Raw genomic sequence first — 24,780 nt, 5'->3', positions numbered from 1 at the left:
GTAGTTGCTTCAGGGATTACAATACACATATCCAACCTTTCGTTGTCTACATGGAGTTAATATCTGACTTAAGTAAAATGTTGAAGCCTTACTGGCATATAGGTCCCTTTGCCCAACCTCCTTTATAATTGTCCTACATAGGACAGTTACATACATTGAAAGCCCCTTTCAACAGTCATACACATTTAAAGAACTTATGAGGAGAAAAGTAGCCTATGCATTTACCAAAATAATTAACCATTACTTGTGCTCTCCCTTCATCCCTGAAATTCCAGTTCCCCTCTGATACCATTTCCCATCAGCTGGAAAAACTCCCTTAACCATTTCTTTTATAGCAGATTTTCTGGCAACAAATTCTCTTAGAGGATTTCTTTGTTCCTGAGAATGTCTTTATTTTGCTTCACTTCCTGGAGGACATTTCTGCTGGATATAGAATTAAGTGTTGAAAGTTCTTTTCTTTCAACACTTAAAGATGTTGCCACTGTCTTCTGACCACCATGGGTTTCTGAGGGGAAATCTACAGTCACTCACAACTCTACATGTAATGTGCCATTTTTTTCAGCAGTTTGATTTTTTGATTTATCTCATTTATCTTTGATTCTCAGCAGTTTGATTACTATATGTGTGGGCATGGTTTTCTTTAACTTTTTTCCTTTTGGGGTTCATGGAGCTTCTTGAATCTTCAAATGTATGTGTTTTGCCAAACTGGGGAAGTTTTCATCCATTATTTCTTGAGTATACTTTTCTACACCAATCTCTCTCTTCTTATTGGTACTCCAATGACACAAATATTTTATCTTTTGATATTGTCACACAGATTGATGATGCTCATTTTTAAAAATTTAATATTTTATTAATATTTACATTTATTTAATATCTGTTCTTCAACTTGGATGCTTTCTCTTGCTCTATGTTCAAGTTCACCAACTTTCCTCTGTCGTCACTATTCTGCTATTGCATCCAGGGAGTTTTTTATTTCAGATATTGTGTTTTTTATTTCTAAAACTTCCATTTTTAAAAAAAAACAGTTTCTGTTTCTCTGTTCAGAATGTCTAGCTTTCCATTCATTTAAAGAGGGTTTGCTTTTATGTCATGGAGCATGGCTATAATGGCGGATTTCAAGTCTGTCTGATAATTCTAACCCCTGAGTCGTCTACAGGCTGACATCTATTATGTTTTCCCTTGAGATTGGATCAAATTTTCCTCATTCTTTGTATATCAAGCAATTTTGGATTGTATTCTGGACATTTTGATAGTAGGTTCTGAGACTCTGGATCCTGTTAAAATCCTCTGGAAAATGGATTTTTGTTTGTTTTCTTTTAGCAGGCAACCCCCCCCCCCCGGTTAGATTCAGACCACGTTTTATAACTTGCCTTCTGTGAGCAATGGCTCCCATGTCCATTCAGTTTCCAAAGTTGTTTGGGTCTGCCCCACTCATGTGCCACTCAGGGTGGTATTTATGTTGTAGTTTGACTTCAACAAAGCCTTGGCTGTGTGTCTTTGGGTCTGTTTTACAGTATAATCTGTGGGGGAGGTCATGGTTTGTGCTGGGCTGTTCACAGAAGTGGGGGATCCTCCTCTCCACATCTCTCCTTTTCAGGGTTTCTCCCACAATCTCCAGCTCCCACAGGTCTTTCTTCATTGCTCCTCTGGCTAGAAAGATGGGTTTTCTCTTGGGGATTTGGTGTTTGCATCACCCTATGCAGTCAATACAGCTCTGAGGGAGGACAGCCTGGGTCAGGGCCAAGAGAGAAAAAAAAGAGAGAGAACACAAAACAAAACCAGATATTTTCCCTGTGTTCTTGAGCTCACTGGGTCCCTTTTCCTGGTTCTCTGGCTAAACAGAGGGGATTTCTCTTGGGGTTTTTGTTTTCTTCATTCATTGCGCAGTTTTGTGACTCAGGCTACCCTAGGGACAAAGCCAAGAGATAAAGGAGGTTTAAAAGAAAGACAAAACAGGAAAATGCCATCTTTATGGATAATTCTTAAAGTTTTCACTTTCTTCCCCAACTGTCTGCTGTTGTTTACTTTTCAGAATCCTCAGGAAGTTTTTTTGAAATCTGCCCAGGTTTTTCATTGTAATCAATGGAAGAAATAGGCCGTGGTAGGCTTACACCGTGGTGGCCAGCACCAAAAGTCAGGTTACTGTTTTCCAAGCTTTTTCACAAATATGTTCATTTGTCAAATATTTCTCAGCATCCACTCTGTGCTGGGTGCTGTGCTAGGTGCCAGGTTTATAACTGAGAATTAGACAAGACACTGTGTTGACGACCTAGCAGAGAAGAATCAGAAGAAGCTACAGCATTTCCTTTTTAGGGACCTAAGGAAGGCTTCCTTGAGGTGGTGATGTTTAAGCTGAGAATGGAAGGAGCAGCATGAGTGTGAGCAGAGATGGGTAAGAGCCTTCCCAGCAAAGAATAGCACACCTGCAGGCCTTGAAGCAGACAGGAGGTGGCACATTCCAGGAACTGAGAAGAGGTCTGAGTGGACATAGAGTTAGAGGGGTGTGGCAGGAGATGGGGGTGAGGTCAGGAAGGCAGGTCATGTGGGTCTTTACAGGCCATGTTAGAGATTTTTAACTAGTTTCCTTGGGAAAATGAGAAGCAAAACATACCCATAATTCTGATACATTTGGAACAGGATCCCATTTTAAACATGGGGAAAATATGGCTCAGAAGGGTAGGCTGGGGCATACTATTTTACAGATAAAGCAAGAAGACCCAGAGAGGGGATTTATGTGAATGACAGAAAGAATAAATAGCAGAAAAAGGACTTGTAACCAAATATTCAACTCCCTGGCTGGTCACTGCTCTTTCTTCCACTCCCACCTGTTCCAGAAATCTCAATGTAACCTTCATGAACACCAACAGCTTGGTTGTGTAGCGTCTCTTTCTTCATCTGTTTGTCTTTGCAGAACAGGGGAGCATGAGGTGGGTGAGTGCATGTGTGCACACATGTGTGAATGCATGTGTTTGTGTGTCTGCAACACTGCTAACACCGACTATTGCCTGCAGTTCATCCAGCAATGTGACCCACCAGTTCAGAGCCCCTGGGGAATTCACTGTGTTTGCCGAGTGCACAACCACTGAGTGGCACGTGATGGCTCAGAAGCACGTGACCATCCGAGACAAGATGGAGAGGCTCCATGTGACCGGGTGCTCCAGCCTGTCCAAGTCAGGAGCCAGCCCTCTCTGCCGCGCTGTCTTTGGGGACCCGTTGTGGATTCAGGTGGTACTTGATGGAGGTGAGTCTACAGAAATGGTCAAGGTCAAGGCAACCTTGATTCTTCCTCAAATCTATCCACCCAACTCCCAGGCTTTAGTGAATACTAACAGCACTCATATATTGAGTCAGTTTTTTAGCTCAATAGCACCTAGTATGTGCCCGGAACTGGTCTAAGTGCTTTACATGTACTAGCCCACCCAGTATGTACTACTATTATCTCCGTTTTACATATGAAGAAATGCAGGGAAAGTTCAGAAATTGGCTCAAAGTCACAAGCCCAGTAAGCTAGTGAAGCTCTCAGCCTTCCAAATGTCCTTTTTTGCATGCACACGGTCTCATCAGAAGAACTGAATTTCCAAGTCACTCCTTGTTGGGGGAACTTGAATAGGACTGGGAGGGCTACCAGCTGGGCCAGAGGTCATCTCAGCGTGGCCAGCACTGACCAGCTTGGCACAATGATGCTGCCCCCAATCAGGACTGCTATTCAGTGACATATACTGCTACACCCACAGGAGCTGCTATGGCTGGTGTCTGCTCTGATTGGCCAGTTTCTTTTCTGATTGGTCACAGAGGCCATTCTTATTGGTCATCATGTCCATTTTGATTAGGCAAGGTATCCCTTCTGATCGGTCAAAGCATCTATTCTGCTTGGTCACAGTGTCCATTCTGATTTATCAGAACATCCATCCTATTTGGTCAGGAGGGACCCACGCAGTTTCAGTTGTTGAATACTCTGAATATCATCCCTTTTCTCAATCCCTACCAACTCTGACCCATCCTCACCAAAGGCAGCATCTTTCCTGCAGGCACAGGTCCAATTTGAGATCTGGACTGAAGCCTGTTGAGGTAAACCGTGTGCTGCAGAGCTGCAGAGGGGAGGACATGACTCAGTCCGACCTCACAGCTCCTGGAGCTTCACTCAGCAGTGACTTAATGGAGCCACCGTGGGTCCTTAAACATGGTACTCGGGGCTCCTCTCTGTTCCGGTGTGCTTGTTGGCTGAAGATGGCTGCTATGTGCACTGGGAAACCTAAAATAATCCTTCATTTATTTTTTCATTCTACAAATATAATTGAGTGCCTACTCTTCGCCAAGTGTGGGGAGAGGGAGCAGTAAACATAAAAGTCAGAGGGCTAACATTACTTTCGGCAGCATCAGCTGCAACATCATCACTCAAACAAGAAATATACTCGCTTGGTTTCTATTGGAAAGAATCCTAATTTGGTGGTTTAAATCAGATTTTAAGAGTCAACCACAGTATTCAGCATCCATTTAGGATAGCCAGCGCTATGTGGACAGGCTGAGTACTCCTGTAGAGCAGGGTTCCAGGCAGTCTGCCATGGAGGTGGAAGGAAACAGCTTCACCTGCTCCTGCCTAGAACAAGACTGGAGGCTAATTGTCATGCATAAAAATCAGCCATGCCTCGGGAGATGCTCCCTTGTTAGCTTTCCTCCCTCCAAGGCCAAACCTGTCAACAAAATGTTCTCAAATCTTTATTACAAACCTTTAAGTTTATGGGTAACACATGTATAGTATAAATTAGAATGTGCAGATGAGCAGAGAGAACCCAAAAAGGAAAATCATTCATGTATCCATCACTCAGAGATAATCACAGTTAATACTTGGGGTTGGGACTTATCCTTCCATATGTCTTTATGGCTGTACCATGCCCCTAGCTATATCCATAATCTGACCTCAGAGCTTGAGTCTTAACTAACTCGGTACAATCTACAGCGTGGTTGTTGCCAACATTCTTAAATATTTCTTACCCCACATAGGAACTGGGGTGACTTACACTGCACTGTTGGGTAACATAACCCTGGCTGAGTTCACCACACCGAGGGGCCTGCTACCCTACAATCTGACCCTGGACAGAGCAGCTCAGCAGAGGATGGGCCCTGGGATGCACCACCTGGAGATCCGAGCCACCAGCAACACCACCACCTCTGCACCCTCTAGGAACATCACAGTCCACTTCATGGAGCCTCTGTCAGGGCTACAGGCCTCCTGGGGTTCTGACCACTTGGAGCTTGGAGAAGACCTACTGGTCAACATCTCAGTGGCTCATGGCATCCCAGAAGGCCTGACCTTTGAAGTGGCAGGACTCAATGCAACCTTCACCCATCAAGAAGAAAGCCTCCAACGGCCATTTGGGATTTACCATGTGGCAGTTCCTCTTGAAGGTACTTGGGGTTGGTGGGCCACCTCCCAAACTTCCCTCCTCTTTCCTTCCCAACTTGGGTATCCAGCATCCCGCCAGCCAGTTTTGGTGTGTCCTGGTCACAAACCTGGTTCACAGCATCCAGCCTAGGTCACAAAATAAGGAAGAGACATATTATCTGCCCTCATAGAGCTCAGAGTCACAGGGGTTCTCAATTCTGGCACTTCTGACATTTGGGAATGGATCATACTTTGTTGTGGGGACCGTCCTGCACATTGTAGGATGTTTAGCGGCATCCCTGGCTTCTATCCACTAGATGCCAGTAGCACCAGGCCCCTAAGTCATGACAACCAGAAATGCCTCCAGACATTGCCAACTGTCCCCTGGACAGCAAAATCTCCCCCACTGAGAACCACTGAAGGAGAACTGGTGTATTCCAATTTTTCCATCATTTCTAGAGGCGAGTGTGGTTCAGGAAACCAGTCCATGCCCTTGGGGGAGAGAGAGAGGTAAAAACAAGGGTGGGAGAGGGAGGGAGAAGAGAGGAAGAGTCATGATGGGGGCTGGAACAGAGATAGGGTGACAGACTGGCTGGCACCACCAGGGGAGGTGACCACAGCCAACATCTGCATTTAATCTGGAGAGAACAGAGAGTCCTTCAGGGCAGTGCGGTGAGGTCAGCAGGCAGGAATGTGATGAGGGTCACAGAGTCTCCAGCCCACCAGAACCCTGTACCCTGGGGTCCCTGGCCCTGGGTCTCAGAGGTATGTAATAAAGAGGGGAACACTATACAGGTGTGGGTCTACCATGCCCTCAGCCGCAGAGCTGGCAAAAGAAATAGCAGGTTAAATGACAGATTTGAGAAGAAAAACACTGGAACTTCGCCAGGTATCAGAGGTCCAGCTTGAAACAGAGAATCCAGAATGAAATGAAATGACAATGGAAAATAAGCACAATATATAGGCTATAATTCAAATGTAAATTAATTTTTGTCTTCTATAAAAGTTGCCTGGCAGGGAATGATAGATAAAATCTCTGCAGGCCCTGTGAGGTTTTAGCTCACTCTTAGATGATAAGTAGTCTCCCCACAAGAAAAACAGATTTGGATGACTCTAGGGATGAAGGAGGTGAGGAGGAAGGAGACAGAACCAGGTAGGACAGGAAGGCCCTCACTTCGTGGTGCTGGCCCAGTCCTTGCTTTCAGGGCCCAGCAGATGTTTGCAGCTACCTCTTGGGGGAGCTTCTATGGGCTTTTGAGGTCCCTGCTGTGTCCCTCAGCTCCCAGGATGGGCGTGATGCCTCTCCCTCAGCTGGCCACATCTGCCCAGCTGCTGCTTCTTCTGGATCACCAACAAGGTCACTCCTTGTTCTCATTGTTGCCACCCTTTCCAGCAAGCCCTCTCCCCAAGACAAACACCTGGTCTGTAGAAAATTCTCACCTTTTCCTTGGCCTGCTACCAGCGACTGCAGGTGTTTCCAAAGGCAGGAATACAGACCTTTCCTCCCTCCCTCTCTCCCTCTCACTCCACCCCCTGTCATAGACCATCCTTCAAGGGCATAAGTAAGGAACCCTTCCATGGGGGTACTCAACTGCAAAGAGCACATATCCACCTTTCCAAGGGTCCCCTCTGATGAGTTTCCCTCTAGACTTGAGAAGGTAGCACCCACCACCCTTCCCCATGAGGGAGGAGGAGAGGGATACACAATTACCCCAAGTCTTACAAATCCTTCTCTCCCTTTTCTACCCCTCAATCTTTTAAAAGTCCTGTCATATCTTTCCTTCTGCTGGAATCTCCTCTCTAATCTGACTAATGAGCACTACTCGTCCTTGGAACTTTAGCTTTAGCCCTGCCATGAACCATGATTGATGAAGTGACCCCCTGCTCTGTGTCCACAATGCCCCCATGCCAATTTCTGCCATGGTTTGGCACTTGGTCTCCTGCACATCTACTAGACTATAAGGACCTTGAAGACAAAGACCACATTTCATTCATCTCTGTGTCCCCAGAGCCTTGCACCATGCCTGGTATACAAGAGGGGTTCATTAAATGCTCAGAGGATGAAAGATTCAAATGCTGCTGTCAGTGGACCTGAGAAGCACATGCTGGGAGAGCTGTCTCAGCATAAGTTAAACAATTTATTGCAACACCCATAATTCTCTACTCTGCATTGCAGGCACCTTTCTGGTCACTGTGATGGTGAGGAATGCCTTCTCAAACTTAAGTTTGGAAGTCGGAAGCATCACTGTCACAGGCAAGGAATTTCTGCAAGGGGTATAGAACTCGTGACCAGGAGTCTGGGGCATTGTACTTGCTTGGAATCCAGTGAGGAACTCTTCAAAACAAACCTCTGAATACTTACCTTGCTCTACAGATGTTAAGGGGCAGTGATATACGCAGTAACACATTCAACCATTGTTACAGAATTCTAAAACATCTGAGTTTGTATTCGTTATGTTGCTTTAAGCTCCAAGCAACACAAAGCCCAACCAAGGTGGCTTTACGTTCAAGGCTTTATTATCCCACATACTAAGAAGTTAGGAGGTAGTTCCAGGATTGGTTCAGTGACTCAGTGTCAGCAGCAAGGACCCAGGCTCACTCTGTTGTCCTGTTCTGCCATCCTCAGAGCTTCTGCTTTGTCCTTAGGCTTGCATCTCATCAACACAGCTGCTGCAGTTCCAGACATCACATATCAGCCCAGCATTATCCAGCAGCTGCACAACCCCACTTCCCTCTCTGTAGCTCTTGTTACTAGGGGGGGTGTTTTTCCCCTCGTCCCCAGCAATCTTCCCCTCAGATCATCAGCTGGGGTCATATACCCCAGCTGTAAGGGATGCTAGGAAGCAGGTATCCAGCACCTCCAGCTTTGTGGGAGAAGGTGGATTCTGGCAACCAGGAAGGAGGGTGGAGTACTGGCTGCGGGGCAGGCAACCAACAGTAGCAGTCACAGAGCTAAAAGTTCATCGCACATGTGTTTGCCAGGACTCTTTGAGTAGCAAGGGACAGAAAAGCAGTTGAAACTGGCTCAAGTCAAAGGGAAATTCTATCAACTCAGAAAAGGAAAAGGCCAGGGTTTAGGCGCAGCTGGATCCAATCACTCAGTGTCATCAGAAGTCTCTCTCTCCCCATCTCTTGGTTCTACTTAGGCTTCATTCTGATTCCCTCTTCTCAAGCAGTAGCAGCATGGCCCCAGGCCTCAATCTTTAACCCTAGAGAAAGAGCGCCTCTTTGTGGATATTTCCAGAAGTCTTGAGGTTGCCTCTACTGGTCCAAGCTTGGTTCATGTTCCCTCTAGGACCCAGTGCTGAGGCCAGCGGAAAGTGGTATTCAGTTTGGGCAGACCAGAATCACATGTCCACCTGGAACATGATGCAGGGTCAGCTTCACCCAAACCAAGGACTGAGAGTGGGGGAGGGATGGTTCCTCAGGGAAAATGTTAACTGTAAGTGCTCTTACCAAAAGAAGGGGACCCGGATGCTGGGATGGGGGGAGAAAACCATCAGATGTCCTCGCTGCTGTCCACAGCCCTCCTTTTCCACATGTGGAATTTGAGGCCCAGAGAGCTTAAATGACTTTCCAGAAGTCACTCAGCTAATTCATGGCAGGATCAGAGGCAGCAACTATTTCTCTTGATTTCTTCATTCAGGGTTACTGGACCATCTTCCTTCTTAAGATTAAGATGTCTGGCATCTTAGCTTTGCTTTGTATAATTTTATAGACCTTCAATTTCTGCAAGGGGTATAGAACTCGTGACCAGGAGTCTGGGGCATTGTACTTGCTTGGAATCCAGTGAGGAACTCTTCAAAACAAACCTCTGAATACTTAAAGTATTCAAAGTTACAGTTCTCTGAATGAGAATTCATTGGGAGAGAATTTTCTAAAGATTGGTGGTACCCTGATCTTAAAATAACGAGGTCACTGGGGCCTAGAGACTCACATGGATCTGCCAGTGCAGATAAAACACATTCCTATCTTAATCACTACACTTTAATTAGACATTAACATATTCACAGTTCAGTATTTTCAGAGCATATCCACTGCATGTACATTTTCCATTTTTTTAACTTTATATACTAATACTCTTTACAGATATATATATAGATTACAAAGCAATGGTACAGAAGCACAGCATTCAGCCCTCCTGGAGCCTTGAGAAATGGGGACTGCCTTTCTATAATGGGTGAGGAACCTAAGACTCAGAAAGAATAATTAACCTTCCAAGGTTCACATAGCCAGTAAGAGGCTAATAGAAGGACCCAGAAATGCACCATGGTGTGCTGAGGCTGGCTTCTAGCAGCTTGTCAGAGCTCGTTCTGTCCACCTCTTGCTCTACATTCACTGAGGTCAGCTTGGTAGCTTGAAATCTGCCTTAGTGGGAATACTGACGCCACAGAAAGTAGCAAACACTACAAATCAGAGTTCCCCACTCCCTCCCTCAACTGGTAATTAAACATTAACAGTGTACAGCCACATGTCTGTCTCCAAATCTTGTGTGTTATCTGCATTGGCAACTGCCTGCCTCTTTCTTAACAACAAAAGAGGTGTCTTTAGTCCAATGGTGGACATGATGGTTTGGGTTTTTACCCATTTCTATGGTCTGAACGTTTGCTAAATTTCCCTAACCCATTTCTAAGACAGGTGGATCCCCTAGGGCATCTTTTTTTTTTTTTTAAAGATTTTATTTATTTATTCATGAGAGACAGGGAGAGAGAGAGAGAGCGGCAGAGGCAGAGGGAGAAGCAGGCTCCCTGCTGAGCAGGGAGCCCGATGCGGGACTCGATCCCAGGACTCTGCGATCATGACCTGAGTCGAAAGCAGACGCTTAACCATCTGAGCCACCCAGGCGCCCTCCCCTAGGGCATCTTGAGCATACCCGTGACTCTGCCCTTTGGCAACCTTATAAATACTACCAAAGTCTGACGCCTGTTCCCATTGTGTTTATAGCTCCTTCCAGTCTACAAGAACCATCTGGAACAAATGCCAAGGAAAAGAATGTGAGTATTTGTTTTTTAAACACTTAACCTCACAAGAAAAAGATGTCTAAGCACTCTGCTCTAGTTTTGAATTTGGGTTTATTGGTGCTAATAGCCAGAATACTAGGAAGCACAGAGGTTTCTTCCATTTGAAAAGAGATCCAGAAGGAATGAAATCAAACCAAGCATGTTCTCCAACCAGAACAGTGTTATATTACAAATCAGTAATAAGATATCTGGGATATGTATATACCTTTTAGACATCTTGGAAATTAAACAGCACACTTGAAAAAAAATCAACAGTTGAAAGAAAAAATTCACAAGGAAAATTTAAAAATATTTCTGAGTGATGATAGTACAACCTATCCAAATTTGTAGGATGCAGCTAAAGCAGTGTTCAGAGGGAAATTCATAGCTGTTAATGCTTAACTTAGAAAACAGGCCCAGGTTCCTTTGTTTTTACAGCAAGACTGAGTCCTCAGCTCCTTGCTGTTGACATTGCCCATGCATGCACTTGTTCTGTAACAAAGACTGTGCATCCACAATGTCCAAGGCTTGGTGTTAGGGACTAGGGATACAAAGGTGAATAAACAGCTGTGGTCCCTGCCTTCCTGGAGCCTAGTGGGTGAAACTACCAAACAAATTAGCATCTCATTAGGACTTGTGATAAATGTCTAACTAGAAGCAACAGGGTACAGTGACAGCAGCCAAACAGGGTGGCCTAGCAAATGTGATCAGATGAGGCCTCTTGGAAGATGACATCAGGTGACATTTGAGAGGACTATGGTGGGGGCAGTATGTAGGAGATTATAGAGAGATGGACAGAGACCAGATCACATGAGGTCTTGGGTACCAAGACAGGGGTTTGGGTCTTATTCTCAGGCCATGGGAGACCACTAGGGGTTGAGTTCTGCCATGTAGCCTCCTGTTACACCAGGCTAAGCCCTCTAGGCCTAGCCGTTTATTAGGTCCTACCAGAACTTACTCCAGGAGCACACCTTATAACTGCCGATCTCTTCTCCTAGAACCCACAGGCTCACTCCTTCACAATAACTCTGTGGTCCTGTCCTCTGGGGAAGCTTGCCCTGACACCAGCTATCCGCTTTGCAGAGGTCACAGCTCTGTGCCTTCCTCTGCACCAGACATAATAGAAAGCGTCAGTAGCTTCTCTCATTTAATCCACAGCAACCCAGGAATCGAATGCTATCAAACCTTCATAGGAGCAGATGTTCTCAATCTACTGCTTCCCTTTTACACATTCTCATAATCCTCTGGGCCCCTATCTCTGTAGCAGTTAGCACTCTGTGTTTTAATGGCCTGTTTTCTTGTCCGTATTCCCTCCCAAACTTAAGGGCAAGGCCTAGGTCTCTATTCCCATATCTCTGGGCATCAAGCATGGGCCCTGTCCCAGAGCAGGCTCTGTTAACAGTTGGATGCATGGTGGACCCTTAGCACTGAGCCCACATTCAGACTAAAGTTACTTACCCTGTGATTCATCCCCAGAGGGCAGCCAGGTGGATCATACAGGGTCTGTTTCCATTCTACGTCCTATGCTGTGGCTACCCTTGGCACAGATTGCTGTGGGTGGCAGGTGGGGTACCAAGTGGAGGTGGAGGGGCATCTCACCAACTAGTTGCTTTTTCTGCAGAGAGAGAAAGGGAATGTGCAGGTGTACGTGGAACCTGGTCAGTATGTGAATCCTTTCACGACTGTGACTCTGGGCTGGCCAGACAGTGACAAGGATTTACACTTCCAGTGGTCATGTGGTAGGTGGCTGCAGAGCTCTGGAACTATCCTAGCTCACCACAAAGTAATGGATAGAGGTCAGGTTTGCTGTTTTTTAACCTTCACACAGGCATTACTTATGCCTGCCATTTTGTGCACCTTGCATGTGCCAGAGATTGAGAATTCCATGGAAATGGGAGGGTCGGGGGAAGCAATGGCAAATCAAGGCAGAGGTAGCCCTGAAGGCAGGCAACAAGGAGATGCATTATCTGTAAAGAATCTGAGAATAGTAATTGATCCTAAAAGTCAATCTGCTTTATTTTCACCACAAACAACTTCAGTGATAAAATAAAAACAACTCCTCCCTGCTGGGTGGATCCCTCCTTTCACTTCCCTGTGCTTCATATGTCACTGGGAAGAGAGTCTAGAAGTGAGGAGGCATTTTCAGACAAACCAAGAGAGAATCACCAGTACCCATTATTTAGAAACGGTTGTCCTCCTTTCTGTAGGGATATATCCTAGCTAGGCAGACATTCTTTTGGAAATGAATGCCATCCCTACTGTACATATTATTTTTATTAGCTATTTTTTCTTTGAACAATATATCCTGCATATTTTAATGCCATGATATCTTCTCCATCTTAATTTCATAATAAGTACATAATAGCCTGTTTAGCTGATATATGATTGTTTATTTACTGGTGTCCTATTTTTGGACATTTAGGTTGTTTTGAATTATTTGCCCTTATAAACAATGTTGTAACGAACATCCTTGTAGTTCTATCTTTATTTGCCTCTGTGGTAACTTTCAGAAATAAGTTTTTTTTTTTTTTTAATATTTTTTTTTTAAAGATTTTATTTATTTATTCATGAGAGACAGAGAGAGAGAGAGAGGCAGAGGGAGAAGCAGGCTCCCAAGGAGCAGGAAGCCCGATGCGGGACTCGATCCCAGGACCCTGAGATCATGACCTGAGCCGAAGGCAGACGCTTAACCATCTGAGCCACCCAGGCGCCCCAGAAATAAGTTTTGAGAAAATAAATAAATTTCAAGAAATGGAATAGCTGGGTCAAAAGTCATGGAAAATTTGAAGCCTTTCAATATTCATTGGTAAGTGCTCAGGACATCCTTTTGAATGTTAATTCTCATTATCAGAATTCATAAAGGATGCACGTATACAGTTTGGGTGGTTGAGCTGATGGCCCAACCCTAGATCATGTCCTGTGAATGACTACTATACTGGGGGGGCGGAGGAAGCAAGGTGATTGATGGATAAACATCGATCAACAGAGATGAAGGGCAAAGGATACAGGGACTTACCAAGCTGGTATCATAAAGCTGGAGATGACATGCAGCCTCTCAGATGGAGATACAGCCCCCAGGGCGCCAGTGTACCCAAAGGGACATACAGCTGAGGACAATTGCTTCCAAGTGGAGTGAGAGTTGCACCAGGGATAAGAAACTGCCCTGGATGCTTTCCCAAGCAGAGAGGTCTATCCTCCTGGCCTCTCTTCTGTTATATGCCTGCCCGTTCATTCATCAGTGCAAGTGGCTGGTGCAAACAAAAGAAGCTGACATACCCTGCAGGTCTGCTTGGAGTCAGGGTGAAGCGCTGCTCATTTCCCTAGAAGCATCCTTCCGCAGCACCATTCCTGCACCCTGCAAGTGAGAGTGTTTTTAAAAACCAAACTCTCTCTTTGGAGCTGCTTTTCTTATCAATATATGACTTTTTTCTTCTAAAAATCCCAAACCAGAAGGGTCCCTGGATGTATAACAGCGTTTGCCCCCCTCTCTCAGGACATTGCTGGGCCCATTGGAGCTACTGTGTTGAGAGGCAGCTGCTCTGCACAGACCAAAGGGAGCTGGTGCTTCCTCCGTCCCGCCTGCCACCGCCCAACTCCGCCATCACCCTGCACCTGGCCACCTGGAGAGGCAGGGAGCTGGAGAACCGGGAGGAGAAGTGCCTCTATGTGTCTGCCCCCCTGGAACTCAAGCCTCGAGTCAGGTGGGGGCGAGAGAGCAAACTCCTATTGTGTTGCCATCCTTTCAGCCACCGTTTACTGAAGAGCCAGCTCCGGCTGGCACTGACGTAGGGGCAGGTCTTACAGGGGTGGTCCAAGAGCCCCGGTCACAGTTCTCACGGGGAGTGCTCCCTGGTGGTCAGCAATTATTTGCCCCAACGAATGCAGGGAGATAGTGCACCCCGATGACAAGTTCCCAGACTCGGGACCAGGGAAGGCTTCCCTCAGGAGAGATGTGAAGAAGGAAGAAGAACCAGCTTGGCAGGAAAAGGGGGCTGGAGAGGAAACTGGATGGCAAAGGGAGAGAGCATAGAATAAGCTGGAAGTGAAGGAGACTGGTGTGGCTCAAGTATGGAAGGAGAGAGAGGGGCAAGAAGAAACTGGGAGAAAAGGCGGGGCCTGGCTCTGGTGGAACCTTGTGGGTTATGTCACAGACATGATTTGAAGAGTTCTGGAAAGTCACCCAAGAGTTGCAAGCAGGCTGGGGACATGATTATGTCTTACTTCAAAATGCTGTGGTAGCAGGGTGGAGAGCAGGTTGGAGGAGGGCAAGACAGGGCTCCAGGAGATTGCTTGAGTTCTTGCAGGAGTCAAGGTGAAAGTTCAAGGTAGCCTGGTCTATCACCTGGGTCCCAACAAGAAGTAGATGTCTCCCTCAAACTGGGAATTGATGAGAGTTGGACAAAGGGCCTATTTACAGATGTGGGCAAACAAAGGGATAACAGTGCAGGACTACAATAGGAGGAAGCCACTCTTCTTCTTAGGACTGCAGAAGGACGGAGTGGGGGATGGCGTTGCTGGAACCCCCCAGGAGCTGTGGTCTTGGTTAGAGGAACACAGTCACTGCCAACTGCTGCCCACCTGCTAAGGAGCAGGGACAGTGGTGAATAAATACCCACCTCCCTCCCTCACCCTCTGATTCCCCAGCCAATGCCTCCCATTGCTGGGCCCAACCAGAAGCCAGAGGGCACAGGAACTCAGGTGACCCAGTCTATGGAGTTTAGTCTCCTAGTGCCCAGAGCCACAAAGAGTTGTTGGAGAATGTCTGGTACACCTGTGCTAGGACAGACATGAAGACAGAAGTAGGGAGATTGAGAGCTGCTAAGGACTTAAAACTGAAAGGTCCTGCGGATGGGCTAGACACACGGCAGGTACCAGAGTGATCTCTCACTGGCTCTAGGGAGGGAGTGGGATGCTAGAGAGAAGACCCAGGATCTGAATGTAGATGTGCTGGTGCGTGTCCCCTTCTCCCACTCAGGAGTCGTGTCACCTGGTACGAATCACATTGGCTCCCTGAGCCTGGTTTGCTTGTCTGTGATAGGGGATTCTAATATGTTGCTCCTAGGGTTGTGGTAAGCACTGGATAAGCGAATAATGATGCAAATTATTTATAACCTGTGGCATGCAGGCAATAAAACCATAGCATTCCTTTATTATTGCTAGAGCCAGAAGGACTCATGAAAATATTGTCTGCTCTTATCCCCCGCACTTTGCAGGGGAAAATGAGGCTCAGAGAGTTTAAGTGACTCATGCAAGGTGACCATTCTTACAAGGCAGGGACAGGATCCGAGGACCCTGGGCTTCATGCACTTTCCAAACCATTGTCTTTCATCGGGAATGAAGTGGGAATTCGGTCAGGCACAAATCACTCCATCTCCATGACCAACACTATGTCCTGGTTTTGGTTGGGGCATGGGTTGCTTTTATTCCATCTTTCACTTGAAAAAAGGCCCTCTGCCACCTTTGCAAAGGACCTGAGAAGAACCAGACAAAAGACCAGGCCACGAGGCCTGAGCGAGCTTCCGCACTCCTTTCTGTCTCCCTCTCAGCTGTGAGAACTGCAGACCAGCGAATGCCAGTGAAGATGTCATGCTCAGAGTCACTGTGGGGGATGACTCCTCAGTGGCCATGTTCAACTGGTATTTAGAGGACACCTCTCTGGAGAAGGTGAGGACACTGGCAGTCACTCCCACTTCGACTGACCAGACCCTGGGTCACATGCCCAGGACTGAGCCAGAGCCCACAGGGTGAGGGGGCGGGGTGGTGGTGTTCCCAGAGAAAAACCAGGGCATTGGTCAGAAGGGAGAACGGATGCAAGGGAGCAGAAGCAATGGGGAAACATCACAGCAGATGCTGCGGGTGCCCCAGCCCAGTCCCTCTTCCCAGGCTGATGCACCCATCCCAGCCGCTGTGGAGTGACTGCCGGCCAGTAACCAATGGAGGTGGGGGTCTAATGGCCCAGCTCCCCTGCCTCTGAGTAAGAGAACTTCCGTGGTGCAGCTCACACTCCCTGTGGGATCAGGCTGAGGCTGACTGGACACCTCCTGAAACCACTTCTCTGCCCTACTCTGCTTCCCTCTCCACTCTGGGTTTCCCAAGAGCCCTCCCTCAGTAAATGACCTGCACATGAATCCTCGTCTCAGGCTCTTCTTCAAGGGAACCTGATCTCAGATAAACACCTACACCAAGCTGGAAATTGGGTATTTGGGCTGACTCGGGGAAGCAGGTGGTGTCTTTGCAGCAGAGACAGATCTGGAAGGCCTCCTAGGGGTGAGAAGCCACTGCCCTGCTGAGGTCCAGCAGCCTGGCTGAAGCCTCAGGGGCTCTGGTTGGTGCTCTCTTTCAGGCTGAGCCTCTCCCGGCTGCCTGCAGATTCCAGGAATTTTGGCTGAGTGCTTTAATCCTCCTTCAGAGCAACACCTCCATGCTGTGGTTGAACAGCTCCTTCCGGCAGACCTGGGGCCAGGCCATCCGGATCAGAGCCACAGGTGTGGAGGCCTCCCCTAAGTCTCTTGTCACGGGTCCCGTCTGCCGCAGAAAGTGAACCAAGACAAACCCAGAAGCCCTGAAATGTGGGACTTCAGTGCAGGGTCAGGGGCCAGACGCAGGCTCTGGTGTTAATCCCATCACTAGCACTTAAACTCTCTGGGCCTCAGTTTCCTCAATTCCTCTGAATTGCATTATGCAGGGTGGATGAGACATATTATTCTGGGGTGGTGCAGCCTGCATGTCCTGCCAGGAAGATTCTCACTTTAAACAAGCCCAGTGCGGTGGGAAATGTAGACTCTCAAAAAGACAAACAATGGATGATTACTCTTTTCTGGATGGATTCATTTGATTCAGTTTTTCTCAAAATGGCCCATAGGCCTCCCACACTGGGACAACCTGGGGTACTAGTTTAAAATGAACACTCCCAGACTTGCCCCAAACTTTCTGGATTAGGTCTACACTAATCATTTTTAATTGGTTAAAATTCTCTTTATGCCCAGCTCTTCCAGGTACATACTCTTTTTGAAATACCAGGCTGTGTGGGATGCTGGTGCAGGTGGAGGCCTGGAAAGAGCAAGGCCTTGGGCAGGATCAGCCTGTTTCTAGATTCTGGCCATGGACCTTCTGAGCTTGGTGATCTTGAGCAAGTCATTTTGTTTCCCAGTAGACTTCCTCCTCACCAAAGCTTCAAGGAAGCTACTAATATTAGCCCTGTTTTACAGATGAAGGACTGACTCTTAAAATGTGAGGCCCCAGGATACCCTGCAACAGGGGGAGCTGTTAGATATGCAGATTTCTGGGCCCCACCCCAGAACCTCCAGAGAGGTCTGAGGCTCGGGGTCAGAACATGGGCCTGGGAATCTGCATGCTTAACAAGCTCCCAGGGCAATCCCGAAGCATGGTACTTTGTGTGACCCACAGAGCCCCTCAAGCACCCTGTCTTCACTCCCCAGCAGTGACCGGCATGCCTATGGGGAGGACACCTAAGTGATCAGCTCTCTGCCTGCCCCTGAGGTGCCCATCTGCACCATCACCCCGGAGGAGGGTACCATTCTGACGAGCTTCACCATCTTCTGCAACACATCCTCTGCCCTGGGCCCCCTGGAGTACTGCTTCTGTCTGGAGTCAGGTACCGGCCCAGGGCTATTGCTCTCCCTCAGCTGCTAGGCTCCATTTCTCTCAGAACAGGGACCCCTCTGTGAGAGATGCAAAAAGTATGTTCCATGTGTGAGAGAGGTTTGCAGAATGAAGAACCCCCTACACCTTAACCCCAGCCCCAGGCACACTGACCCAGCCACATCCCTGCAGGAGGGGGACGCTCTTCAGATCAATGAGCCTGGTAAGGCCTTTGTACAGGATGTGACTTGAATGAACTTGGATATGTTTTGAGCTAATTTTTAAGATCTCCTCCACCCCCCTTCCTCTTCCTCCTTCTCCTTTTTGTAATTTGGTTTACTACCTTGAATTTTTTTTAAGCCTGTAAAGAGAGAAAATTTTTTTTGAATTTTTTATGGATTCCAGTAAAATTATTCCAAAGTCCTAGCAGCATGTGATTACCTAGAGAGGCCAGTGGATCAGTATAGATGGCTGTCTTCTCTCTGAAAGCATGGAGTCCCTGAGTGCCTGCCATGCCTTCATGAGCTGTGGCTTTTGTGTCCTTGTCATCAGGCTCTACCTCGGTGGCTTTCCAGTCTCCCTGGAGATGCCCCCCTAACTGTTCAGTTTCCATTTACCAGGTTCCTGTCTACACTGTGGCCCTGAGCCTGCCCTCCTGTCAGTTTATCTGCCACTTGGAAAAGTAAACAATGACTTCATGCTGACAGTGGTCATTTCTGTCTCCAATCTCTCAGGGGACAAACAGCAGGCCCATGCAGTGGTGAAGGTGGGTGGTGGCAGCCTTTTGTTTCTTTGCTGAGAAAACTTGCTGACCCAACTGAACCTCACCAAGTGGGTGACTGGGTTGAAGGGAGCCAAGGGCATGACCAGATGAGTCGCTGATTCATTCATTCCTTCAACTAGTATTTTCAGAGCACCTGTTATGTGCCAGGCCCCGGGGACACAGCTGTGAACAAAACAGACATGGTCTCTATCTTTGCAGATCCTTCATCTCAGTGGACAGAATAGGAGTAGGGCCCTGGAGTCTTGGAGCAGGAGGTCCCAGGGATGAGATAGACCAGTGCCATCAGAGTCTAGAGGAAGGAGGACCAAAATCAGCCATCGGGGCTACAAGGCTGAGGCTGGATAAAATCAGGGTAAATTTGAAGGGTGAGAGACCAGGTGGAGCAGGAAGGGGGCTCGATACGGAGGGTGGTGAGGATAGAGCAGCAACTGGCCCAAGGCTTGCTTTCAGTGGCCTTTGGCTGCCTGCTACAAGTGGGCCCGGCTGCCCTCAGCCTCAAGAGAGACCCCACACCAGGTGCAAAGCCTTCCAGCCTTGCTCTGGTTTGCCTTGTGAGACTGACTTCAGGCTCCAGGTTTGGGAACAAGAACTGGTGAGCTGAGGTCTTCCGTGCACTGAGCATGCTTCTGGTTTCCCTATTAGGTGGGACTTGGAGACACCCATGTTGACAACGTGGCATTCCAGGCTGCAGTGTTGGAGAATATCACTGCCACTCTGCAAGGCGAGCGGGACCCTGAGCGGCTCTTCCAGCTGTCCAGAGCCGTGTCATCCATGCTGGACCAGGAGTGCCAGGAGCAGGGCTGCAGGGGGCTGCTGAACATGGACGTCAGACAGAAGGTGCTCAAGAGGGGGCCCTTTCATGCCGTCCAGTGGGGCCCCGGGGTCTGTACACAGCCGTTCAGGGTGCGGAGTGGAATTCACAGAGCTGGGAAGCCTCGGTATCTGCTGAGCTGTTGACATCAGCTCCCTCTCTGGTCCTTTCTTGGTAAGTGACCTAAAATGAGGGAAACCTGCTTTCCCTGCTCTGCCTCATGGAGTCAAAGGCTTCTATGGCAGGAAGGAATTTAAGAGTATCACTCCAGGCCTTCCTGTCAAAGATGACAAAACCGAGGCCAGAGGAGAAAAGTGGCCTGGCCTCACTCATATAGTTAATGGTTTGGCGTTAGACCCTGGATGTCATCCCACCTCTGTCACTTGCCATCTGTACTGTCACAGGCTGGTGAATGAACTTCTCTAAGCCTCCGGTTCCCCATCTGGAAAATGGGGATAATAAATAGTATTTTTCCTCATAAGGTTAGGTCAAACCATTTGAAATTACCAACATTCAACCAGTTTTAATCCAGACAGTGGCCATCTCATGTGTTACAGCCTGACATGATAAACAACTATTGCAGAGCGTATGACTACTTCCACTCCTGGTACCTGCTCTATGAATATGTGTGGGTGCAGGTACACGCATGTGCACACACACACACACACAGCATCACATACATCTGCTGGGCATGGAGAAGAAAAGAAATTCTTCTCTGGTCCTGTGAAGGGTTTGCATGAAAGTACTTAGCATGGTGCAGGACATGTGGTAAGTACTTAGTACAAAGAAGTGGTGGTTGTCATAGTAATTACTTACAGACAAATAACTAACACTTATTGAGCGCCTACAATGTGCTGCCAGCCCCAAGAGCTTCAGGGATATGTAATTCTCATTAAAACCGTACAAGGTAAATGGTGAGATCCCCATCTATGTTACAGAAGAGGAAACAGTGTAGGAGAATTTTAAAAGTTTGCCCAGGCCCACATTTCTAAGGCAGCGGTGAAGATGGGGTTCCAACCCAGACTGGCTTTTCCCCCATCCACCTCCTGCCCTCCTAAGCCTCTCATCCCTGCCCTTGTTTCACATTAGCCCCTCTCCCCTGTTTCTCAGTCTTGGTTGCATTCACTCTGAACATTACCTATAGCAGACTTCCATTTGGATGTCCTGTGGTCTCTGAGCACACAGACTATGCAGCCTGACCCAAGGTCTCCTCATGAAATAATGGGGTCCTGGCAGGAGACAGGCGTAAAACTCTAATGGAAAGACTGAGAAGAATTTAAGAAGGGCTCTGTTGATAAAAGCTGGGGCTCAGCCTGAAGTGACCAGAATCTGGAGAGGGCAGCTGCATGGAAGGGGTTGCCCGGTGGCAGCGATGGCTTCTGAAGAATGAGGCAGTTGACCCACCTGGCAGGCAGGCACCAGGAGAGTAACTTCTAGCTCTTTTTCCTCCTGCCCTCTTATCTCCCGCTGAATGAGTCCACAGGCCAGAGAGGCGGGAGCTAGTGGCATCTCCATGGAAGCTGCCTCCGGGACAGCAACAAACGAGGGAGAGAAGATCTGCAGAGGCAAACACGATTCTCCTACCAGAACATTCCGATGACAGTCCCTCAAATACTGGCCCATCCTCTCCGCCATCCAAGCCAGAGCCTGGATGCCCTCTGAGCTAATAGCAGACTTGCCCAAACTCTGCAGCTGTCAAACAGGTAGGCTGAGTAAGCTGTGAGGAGCAGGCCGAGAGAGGGGGACTGTTCACTCGGATCTGTGCTGTGCCAAATGGTTGCCACTCGCCATATCTAGGTACTTACATCTAAATTAAATGCATTAAAATGAAATAAAAGTTTAAAATTCTGTTCTCCAGTTGCAGTGGCCACATTTCATGGGCTCAATAGTCACATTTGGTGAGCGGACAGTGCAGAGATAGGGCCCTTCCATCAATGTGGAAAGTTCTCCTGGACAGTCCTGAAATTATATTCTTAGTTCTCTGCAGCTGCCAAGGCCAGCCTCCAGTCAGCCCCTTTTTAGGGCTCTGTGGCTTAGAAATCACAGTCCCCAGAAACCTCTACGCTCCTCTCCGTCTTCAAAGCTAGCAGCTCAGCATCTTCAGATCCTTCCCCCATTCCTTCTTCCTCCCTCTAATGCCTCCTTTCTCCCCTCCCCAAACTTCCCCTCCTCACTTCCTTTCCCTTCCTCCTCCAGCCTCTTCTTCACCTCTGCCTCCATCCATACATCTTCCTTGACTCTGACCATCCTACCTCCCTCTTACAAAGACCCCTGTGGTTACATTGGTCCCACCTGGTTCATCCAGATCCACTCCCATCTCAGAACCCTTAATTAAAATTCCAAAACAGGGGCACCTGGCTGGCTCAGTCGGACGAGCATGCGACTCTTGATTCAGGGTCGTGAGTTCAAGCCCCACGTTTGGGGGTAGCGTACATAAAACAAAACTAAACAAAACAAAAACAAAAAAACCCTCCAAAAACAATTTTGCTAAGGTCCCTTTTACCATGTGAGGTGACATATTGACATGTTTCAGGGATTAGGATGTGGACATCTTTGGGAGGTCATTACTCTGTCCACCACACATCCTACGAGGCAAACAGAGGTCTATGGGCTTTGGAAAACCCCAGATGAGCCTGGTCACTTGCTCTGACTCCAGATCTTTCTGAAATGGTTTCATCAAGCCACTGGAATTACATTTCCTCTCCTCATCTTCCTCCCTCTGCATCAAGGTCAGAGAGCATGCGCAGGGGTCACTGTCTGCGGTCACTCCCACCCTGGGGGACATACAGCCCAGGTGCTGAGAGAGGTGACCCACCCCAATGAGGAGCTCATGCCCATGGCCCAGGTAAGTGAGGCCCACCTGCTGTCCCAGGCCAAGCCATGGGACACACACCTCTGCAGTGGGTAACTGACAACTCACCCCAGGTCGAAGGTCCCTCAGTCACAGGGCCAGCAAGGCTTCCACCATCTCATTTCTAAGGGTCCTGCATGTGTGGTGCCAAGAGAGAAAAGATGTCCTCCTGCAGCTCCTGTGTCTCATTCTGGGTGTCATAGCCTATGTGCTCACAAACCTCACTCCCCCACCTGCCAGTGGCACCTCAAGGGAGTAGCTGACTCTAATCACTGAGTGACATTCAAGTGTGTGCCCAGATGCTGCTGCTAACCTACCCACGTCCCCGACTTCATGCATACCCTGTTCCCCAGTACGTATCAGACTGATGTCCAGCTGCCAGCTTGTGCCTTCCTTTCTTCTTTGACCCCCGCCTCACCAGCCACTCTGCCGGCCCACATCTTAACCCTTTCCTCAGGCTCTGCTTCTTGGAGGACTCAAATTAAATCACCATGCTCTCAGTGTTATGGTAGCTAAAGGTTAAAAAAAAAGAAGCCCTAAGTCAGTAAGAGGGGAGACCTACCCTGCCCCTCACATTCTCCAGCCTGAAGCCAAAAAGGCTGACCTTTATTTCTGGGGCCACGATGCTGTTAACATGACACTTGCCATTGACACACCCATTTGCCCCTCCATCCACTCCCCATGCATACATCTATTCAGCACCTGTGTACATCCATCCGTCCACCCTTCCATTTACTTGTCCATGCATGAATTTAGTCATTCACTCAACAAATGCTTCCTGGATGCCTAGCATATACAAGTATTGTGAACAAACTGTGCATCAATAATTCAGCAAGTCACACAGACATAGTCTCTGCCCTCACGGCACTTTCAGACTACTGGGGCAGCAAGACTACACAAAAAATGTCACAAATAGAGACATAATTACAAAACTGGAATAAGTGTCTTGTCCATCCATCCATCTATCTACCCATCCACCACCCATACACCCATCCACCCATCCACCCACCCACCCATCCATCCATCCCCCCAGTTAGTGAATGTTTACTGCTATGGGCTAGGCATTGTGCAAGGCACTCTGGAAAGACCCAGAGATGGATGAGGCTACTCTCCTGAAGGAACTTAGCCCATTGCAGGGAAGGAAAACCTGACCTCAAGTCAGTGATACAGGCAGCCTGTGCAATGGGCCCAGATTTCCCCTACTTTGTCTCCCCAGCTTGCTCACCTCGATTGCAGCCCTTGTCCTTTAAATGGTGCAGGGGATGGTCTATCAGGCAGGGACTCATGCTGCCTTTCCTTCCCCTTTGGGTGAACCCAGCGGGAGGCCACCTGGGCTCTGCAGCATGCCAGTGAAGCCCTGTTGGCAGTGAGTTCCAAGGCCCATCCTGAAGACCAGGGGCGCCAGGCGGCCACCAAGGACCTGTTTCAGGCTGTGAGCAGTACGCTAGAAGCTTCCCTGAGGGAGGGACCAGAAGATCCTGCAGAGGCCAAGGGCAGTCTCAGCCCAGATGCAGACCACATGCCCACATGCTACCCAGCTACCACATGCCCAGCTCACACAAGCCTTTCTAGATGGATCTTTCTCCTCATCTTGCAGAGAAGGAAACTGAGGCACAGAGGTTAAAGTCCTCTCTGGGGAGCTGGAAGAATAGTTACAGAGACCAGAGCTTCTGGGAGGCAGAGCAAAGGCTTGGGAGTGAGGAAGCCTGACTTCCAATCCTGCCTCTGTCGCTTTCAAACCTTGAGACTTGGGCAGGGTACATAACTTCCCTCAGTCTCACCCCTTATCTGTAAATCGAGGCATTCCGCCTCATCCCAGATAAGCCACCAACTGGAGAGATTACATATCCACCCCACAGAGAACGTTTTAGAAGAGAGGCAGTCCCTAGAGTGAGAACAGATGAGGCACAGTCTCGTGCAGCCCCAGCACCCTGACAGGGCACAAGGGAAAGGGCCTCCTAGGATGGCATCATGATGGAGCGGAAAACCCATTTCTTGCTGCTCCATAGTCCTTTAGCATGTGGGGAACACACACACACACACAGTCACACTCAAACACATACCCATGCACTCACACACACCCACAGACACTAACACATTCACTCCCACTCACACACACTTACAAGCATTCACTTATACTCTCACACATCTCTTGAAGCACAGTCTTGCCCACACTCACAGAGATGCACATTTACACTCATATCTTCACACATGGCCACAGTCACACACACTCACATAGACTCTCACGTATGGTTATAGTTACAAACAAAAGCACATACACTCATTTATGTTCGGACAGTTATACTCACACATACCCTCAAACCCACATTGACATTCTGACACACA

General features: G+C 48.1%; 1 protein-coding gene across 1 annotated transcript in view; it reads left to right on the top strand.

The window, feature by feature from the left end:
* The window catches only part of PKD1L2 (polycystin 1 like 2), an 88,036-nt gene that overhangs the window by 16,726 nt on the left and 46,530 nt on the right, over positions 1-24,780 (top strand). Inside the window, 15 exon segments of the mRNA XM_021705319.1 lie at positions 3,015-3,244; positions 5,005-5,409; positions 7,563-7,640; positions 10,331-10,380; positions 12,008-12,125; positions 13,880-14,087; positions 15,933-16,050; positions 16,730-16,871; positions 17,582-17,585; positions 17,829-18,001; positions 18,609-18,754; positions 19,415-19,609; positions 22,313-22,370; positions 22,373-22,428; positions 23,753-23,930. Of these exon segments, the coding sequence (XP_021560994.1) occupies positions 3,015-3,244; positions 5,005-5,409; positions 7,563-7,640; positions 10,331-10,380; positions 12,008-12,125; positions 13,880-14,087; positions 15,933-16,050; positions 16,730-16,871; positions 17,582-17,585; positions 17,829-18,001; positions 18,609-18,754; positions 19,415-19,609; positions 22,313-22,370; positions 22,373-22,428; positions 23,753-23,930 (2,159 nt within the window).

Source organism: Neomonachus schauinslandi, chromosome 16 (assembly GCF_002201575.2).
Source record: "Neomonachus schauinslandi chromosome 16, ASM220157v2, whole genome shotgun sequence".
Lineage (NCBI taxonomy): Eukaryota > Metazoa > Chordata > Mammalia > Carnivora > Phocidae > Neomonachus > Neomonachus schauinslandi.
The sequence above is the reverse complement of the archived record's forward strand: the minus strand, read 5'-3'. Positions and strand labels throughout refer to the sequence as shown.